Source organism: Cariama cristata, unplaced genomic scaffold (genome assembly GCF_000690535.1).
Source record: "Cariama cristata isolate BGI_N322 unplaced genomic scaffold, ASM69053v1 scaffold33971, whole genome shotgun sequence".
Lineage (NCBI taxonomy): Eukaryota > Metazoa > Chordata > Aves > Cariamiformes > Cariamidae > Cariama > Cariama cristata.
In genome coordinates, this window is record NW_009601573.1 from 1 (window position 1) to 6,767 (window position 6,767).

Below are 6,767 nucleotides of genomic sequence, written 5' to 3' on the forward strand. Positions count from 1 at the left end.
AGCCTCCTTCCCCTGACCAGGACTGTCTACGGCCTTGCTCTGAGGTCCCCCTACCGCGAACCCCACCACCCCTGGCACCCCGGCATTTTCCCTCAGCTCTCTTCACCGCCCAGGCACAACTTGTACAGCTTTCTGGCTCTGAGTCTTCCGCACACATAACCTGCTTGCTCCCATGGTCCTGGGGGACTTCTTATGCGTTGCAAACCCCTTTGCTGTTGGCTCCTATTTTATAAGCCCCTTGCCTGAAAATGTGTGTGCGTAAACCATTACTAAATGTCGGTTGAGTTTGGTTTGCTTGTTTTGTGATATTTGAGGTTTTTTGCTGGTGTCCTAGGATCAGATTGTAACTCTTCAGATGCTGATGTAAATGACTCCTTTTCTTTGCTAGTATACTGGCAGTACTTCCCCCGACTCCCCCAGTGCACCTGCGGTTCATATGCCACTGATTTAATGTGATATTTCACATTTTGCTTAACCCAGTATGTTGTGTCATTTCATGTGGTGTTCCCGCAGATCTTTCTTCATTTTACACTGCATTTTGTGGCATTAATTCTTGACTCTTATTTTTTCCTCCCTGATCTCCCCTGCTCCTCTTACAATTGTACCTGTTTTCTCTGGGATTTGTCAGTCTCTGGGATTCTTGTTGACTTGGGAAAGATGTGAATAACTTTAACCCAGAACTTAGGTCCTGATTCTTTTGTTCTGTGACCTCCAGGCTTGTGACATGGCCACAGATGTAGCTGAGCCTGTGGTTCCTGACTGCAGAGGAGACGTAAGGAGTGGTCCCAGGTCAGATGCTGACTATCCTCTTCGGGTTCTCTACTGCGGAGGCAAGTGCTGAAGGGACAGTTATCCACGATTCTTACAATGTGCTGTTTGTGAGGGCAACATAGCAGAAGAAATGAGAGAATCAGAGATTTTCTTTTGGTCAGCATTTATTGAGAAGCTAGACCACGGTCAGCTTGACCTTTCTGATTGTCTTTCTGAAATAGCTTGTGTTGTGTATTTTATTTAAAGCATTTTGGTGAAATGTAGGTGTCTTCCCCCTGAGAGATGGAGATACTAACTGCTTTCTGTGTATAAAAGAAGTGGGAGTGGTGCTCAGATTGTGAACTGTTCAGCAGAGATCTCTTCTTGCAGAAAACCAGTAAAGCCTTTAGCACAGAAAAGGCCCTTGAGCATTAGTATGACAAGAAGAAATAAAGTTAGAATTCATGAAAGTAATTGTTGCACTGTGTTTAGAATTATTCTTTACTCATTACATTTGTAGTTACGTGGATGAAGTTTAAAGGGAAGTAAATAATCTTGACAGGTATGTTTTTTAGATAGGTATGTTATTCTGCTTTGGGCTTGAATACAGTTGCAGAGGATTAGGAAAGAATCCCTGTTGTGCCTGAAAGTCTACACAATTGGTTTGGGTTTGTTCTAGTGCCGAGCTGCTCTTGGAAAAAGGAAAGCTAACCAAATCACATGGTAATTTATTAGGTAATATTAGGTATTTTATCTTTTGCCTCAGGTAGAACTGGTGTTTCTTTCTGTAACTTTTCCCAAAGCTGTAGGCATCTCCTTCCCTTCCTTCACTGACTGGCTGCTCTTGCTGTGGTAGTTTTATCCTAATGCAGAGCATATGAGCAAGTGACCAATGAGAGAAAAATTAAAATGTGGAATGGTATCAATAAAGTAATCTTTTTGAGTTAATGTGTGGTTATAACCAGAAGTTACGACGTAAGGAGTCATCCCTAACTTTAAAATACCATTTTGAATTTAACACTAAGGCTGTAAGTGGAGTACTTTTTGTAATTTATGCTTTTTTTTTTCCCTCCTTTCTTTCTCCAGTCTGTTCATTGCCAACAGAGGTGAGTTAATCTTTTTGTTGTCCGAGTTTCTTCTTTCTGTCCTATGATTCCTGACTATGATGATTCTTTCTGATCTTTTCTGGCTTTTCTTAATTGTGGTAGTTCCGTGCTTAAACCACTGTCATCTTTAGGATCACACAAGGTTTCTTATGTGCTAGTATAGTATTTGTATTCAGTCATCTTAAGGAGAAATGGCTGAGCTGAATAGCAAGTATATTTTGGTGTATTTGTGACATACTTTGTAGTTACTCTGCTAACAACATTCCTGTGACCTTTCTTCTCTAGTACTGTGAATACATGCCTGATGTGACTAAATGCAGACAATGGTTAGAAAAGAATTTTCCAGATGAGTTTGCAAAACTTACAGTAGGTAAGAATCTTTTCTGTTTTCCAATTGATATGTGCCTGTAGATGTATTCAGAAATCTTTGAGCTTGTCCAATTCTCATCTGTTCTCTTTTCCTGCTGTATCAAGTGTGAAAGTTAATCACTTTCTTAGGAGTCTACCATGCTTTTGGATGCTGTGAAAATATGTTTGATGATATCAGAAAACATTGAATAAACAACGTGTAGTTTCAGTAATAATGTTTGAGCTTTCTTAAGGTTCCTACTATGACCAGTCATCCATGTACTTGTTTCCCATCAAAGTTAGTTTATTATTATTTTATGTCTGTTTAGTCTGCTGTGGATGGCTGGAAGAAAGGTCATTAATAATGGGGAACTTGCTGATTTGCATGTGGAATTTCAATATTAACACTGTCATTAATTTCTGTCTCTCTGTGGAAATTATGTGAAGAGACTGTATTGAAATGGTAACTGCATCTTTGAGCTAAGGCTTTTCTGAAGTCTAATTTGTGTAAGTACTATGCTGAAGATGTAACACTCATCACTCAAGGGGCTGCTGCTGCACTTGAGCAAAGAGTTTATGGACTTAGCAAAGTATCGCTGTACCTTACTTCCTGTTCCTGTCAGGCTGTGGTTATCTGACCAGTAATTTTCTTCTCTTTCTTCTCCCCACTCCTTTCTGATGTATTTAAGAAAATTCACCTAAACAGGATGCTGGAGTTGGAGAAGGCCAAGGAACTGCGGGAGAAGAAGAAGAGAAGAAGAAGCAAAAGAGAGGCAAGGTCTAAATAGTTGATTGCGGTACTGATTTATAAGCAGTTTGGGGCATCCCTTTCTCACCTGCTGATCTGGTCTATGGCATGGATTCCTTGCATTTTGGTTGTTAGTTACGCTTTGACTCTGCACAAAAGATACCGAATCTCTTTCTTCCAGTGGTAGCAGAGTTAGAGCGGTGATACATGCTGATGGAAGAATTGGATAGTAGTAATAGCAAGTGAAAGATGAACTGCAGCATGTGTCTCGTTGTTCCTGGCATTGCCGTTGCACTTATTCTGGGAGTAATTCTTCTCGACCTAAAATCAACTGGCATGCCTCCCAGAATACTTGTTTCTGCCCTGTTTAACAGCAGTTTATAGGTTGCTTGCAGAGTAGAACAAAGACTGCTTTCCTCTATTAATGCCTCATCATGCTGCTTTTGCCTTTTTAGCTTCCACCCCTCCTGTGTATTCACATGACAGGATTTGGTTTTAGGCTTTCAACAGTATCACCTATGTCTCCATTAACAACTATGACTCTTCCCAGCAGTGCTAATGAAAAACATTTTCAAAAAAACAATTTTGGAAGATATAAAATACATTAATTTAAACACACTTTTATCTTCTACCATTGGAATTCTTTCTATTTAATTAATTAACATATTTTCCACCATTAATCAGAATGCTGGGGTGATTAATGTGCATTTGCCTGTGGAGTGTCAGTTGTGTCTGTAGTGCTTCAGAAATTAGGGTTAATAGCCCAGTAAGATTCAGATTTTAAGCCACATATCACTGCAGATGTTTTATTTTTGTGTCTTGGTAACCAATTTGGTTTACCTTGTCAGTAGGCTATGTGTAGTGACAACAGTAATTTACGTTCTGTAGCTTGCATGCTTTTCCCAGAGACTTCAGGACATTTTATTTCAACAGTCATTTATTGCGTGGGGTGGTATGGTTAGTTTTCAGTTAGATTTTTCTCCCAGAATCTAAAGTGTCATGAAAACTTACGGTATGTTGTTAAGTGTAATGGTGTAAGATTGACCGTAAGAGAGAGGGTGAGGAAAACCAAGCAAAAACTTACTAAGATGCTACAGATATTTACTGAAGAAATTTTAAGATGGAAATGTACTGTCTTAAATTATTGGATATCAATTTACAGCAATGTAGAATTGAAAGTGCTGCATGTTAGAAGAAGCAGCAGTCACAAGGGGTTGGTTTGCTTGTCATAAATTCTTTAGGTTTTCATGCTGAGAAGGCTCAAGAACATGGAACTTTGGTTACCCTGGCGTAACTTGATGAGTGTACACAAAGTTAGCCGAGATCTTAATCTGACTTGAAGAATCCTAATGAGTGGAATATATATTTTGCATGCTTTACTCAGACTAATAAATGCCTGATATGTGAAGTGTTCCCTCAGGTTGGCCTAGAAACAGACAGTAAGAAAGAAGGTGTTAAATCATGTGGAAGTTTGGCAGTAAACTACTGTAGCTGGCTTCTGTTTCAGAGGCGTGGTGTTTTCTGCTAGCTCCTGTAGAAAAATATCGTTCATACGGGGGTTGTGCATGGATATCTAGAACTTAATCTGCTGTTTAACCCAGCAGCCCAAGTAGGCATGTCCTCACGGCCTCAGTAAATGGACGTAAGTTGCTTTGCCTTGGACACAAACCCTGAGGATGTTAAACTCATGAAAAACAGGGAAGTAGCAATTTGTTCCTAGGATTACAACCAAAGAAAGAGCCCTCTGAAAGAGGGCTTAGATGTAGACCAAATGCAGTGATTAGTAAAGTGTGGGGAAAACCCCTTTTTGATAATTATGCTTGAACGCACATTTGACATGCAGATATTGTTATTTCTTGTAATATTGAGCTTTGATGACATGGGACTTTTCTTAAATAGTACTGAAAAACCCTTGATGTGAGACAACATGCAGAATATATTATTTACCAACACAGATGGGGAGATAACAGTTTCTTTGTTTATAGGGATGAAGTCTGACCTTATGTGCTTTTTTCTTTCAAGTATGACATCATTTAACTAATTATGTAACCTTGTACTCTGTTTTAAAGGTGGAAGAGGTCAGATAAAACAGAAAAAGAAGACTGTTCCACAGAAAGTTACAATAGCTAAAATTCCTAGAGCAAAGAAAAAATATGTCACAAGAGTATGTGGCCTTGCAACGTTTGGTGAGTTGACTTCTGTTAGATGTTTTTTGTTGGTTTTAGATGTGCTTGCCTTTAACCTCGTGATATTTCTGATTGTATTAACATTGAGTGACCCACTTCTGTCTGTGCAAGGTGAGAGTCCTGAGGTGCTTTTAGCAGTTCCAAAGCATTCCAAAGGTACACTGACTTCCCTCAGTGATAAATTATTAAAGTCCTTATTTCCATGGTGTTCTCAAACAAATAGGGTTATGGTCTTTTTTGAAAGAGGGCTTCCCATAGCAGGCCACTTGTAAGACTTCAGTCTATTGTCTTTAATTATAAACATGTTTATTTTCAATAAGTTTCTTATTTCCATCAAACCTGTAAATATGTTCTTGACAATTAATTTTACCTACTCTTGCAACCGATTAAGTAAGGCTTTAACTGCCTTTCCAGTAAGGCAGTCAAATTATTACCAAAGTACACCAACGATGCTGTCCCACATAGCTTTGGTTCAGTTGTGAACAGCCACTTGGTGTTTATAACAACATCTTACTTCACACATTGATCACAAATTCTGTTAAAAAGGTAAGTTTGAACCTTGGTTGTATTAACAAGATATGTCACATATTTCCCACTTGAGAATATTGTCAGTATTCTTGAGGGATCAGTAATGCACTGTCTTGATCAGAACTGGCTATGTATCTTTGTGCTGGAAGCCAGTCTCAAAAGATGTCGGAACATGTTTCTGAAGAGAACATACTGAAGCACTTCTGTGGAAAAACCTGTTCAATAACGACAGAAGTTACTCAGAACTGGAGGTGCTTTTTAAACGGTTCTGCGTGTGCTTTTCTGGTGAGTGTGTGTAGCATAGATGTGTGTAAACAGAATGTGTAGAGGACATTCAGCAATTTTTACCTTGAAGAGTTTGCTAGGTTTGTAGAGTCAGTTGTTTTTCGTGTAAACAACAGACTTTTGCTTTCAATCGAAACTCTGGCAAAGCTTTAACTATAAACTGACACTAGTTTTTCAACAGTTAAAACATGATTTTGGTTTTAAGCTTGGGAAAATACTTTTATGACAATGACTGTACTTCAGCTGTCCATTTTCCCGTCAACAGAAATTGATCTTAAGGAAGCACAAAGGTTTTTTGCTCAGAAATTTTCCTGCGGTGCCTCAGTAACAGGAGAAGATGAAATCATCATTCAGGGGGATTTTACAGACGACATTATCGATGTAATCCAGGAGAAGTGGCCTGAGGTAATAAACCCTTTCTTCTGTCAGAACGATTGTTTTCCACAATAGCCTGTGACTTTCCAATGATTTTGTAAAGAAGCATTTCATCTTTGGCAGCACAGATTGTTGTGCAAAAATAAGACCAGTTGTTGCATTCCCACCTATGAATGACTAGGTTAAGGAGTGATTAAACTTGAAGTCAAATGTTGCTTCTCTTGTCCAAGAAACATTAATGCCCTAAACAGGTAGTGCCGTTACTGTGGATACTACAATCAGGAAGGCATGTCAGAATAAGTCCAGCTGTCAAGTATCTGTGGCTTCTTTGTGACCGTTTCTTAACAGTGAATGCTTAAGTATTCTTACACTGCCATCCTATTTTTCAAATGTTCTTAAAATATTGCAAAATTAAAAGAAACAAAAAAACGCCCCCCCCCC

At 38.9% G+C, this 6,767-nt stretch overlaps 1 protein-coding gene across 1 annotated transcript in view; it reads left to right on the plus strand.

Moving 5' to 3' along the window:
• The first annotated feature begins 714 nt into the window (after positions 1–714).
• DENR (density-regulated protein) overlaps positions 715–6,767 on the plus strand; it is a 6,705-nt gene continuing 652 nt past the window's right edge. The window contains exons 1-6 of the mRNA XM_009710510.1: positions 715–830; positions 1,837–1,856; positions 2,142–2,226; positions 2,894–2,977; positions 5,022–5,138; positions 6,217–6,356. Coding sequence (XP_009708812.1) covers positions 725–830; positions 1,837–1,856; positions 2,142–2,226; positions 2,894–2,977; positions 5,022–5,138; positions 6,217–6,356 — 552 coding nt within the window. The 5' untranslated portion in view covers positions 715–724. The remainder of the gene's footprint in view (positions 831–1,836; positions 1,857–2,141; positions 2,227–2,893; positions 2,978–5,021; positions 5,139–6,216; positions 6,357–6,767) is intronic.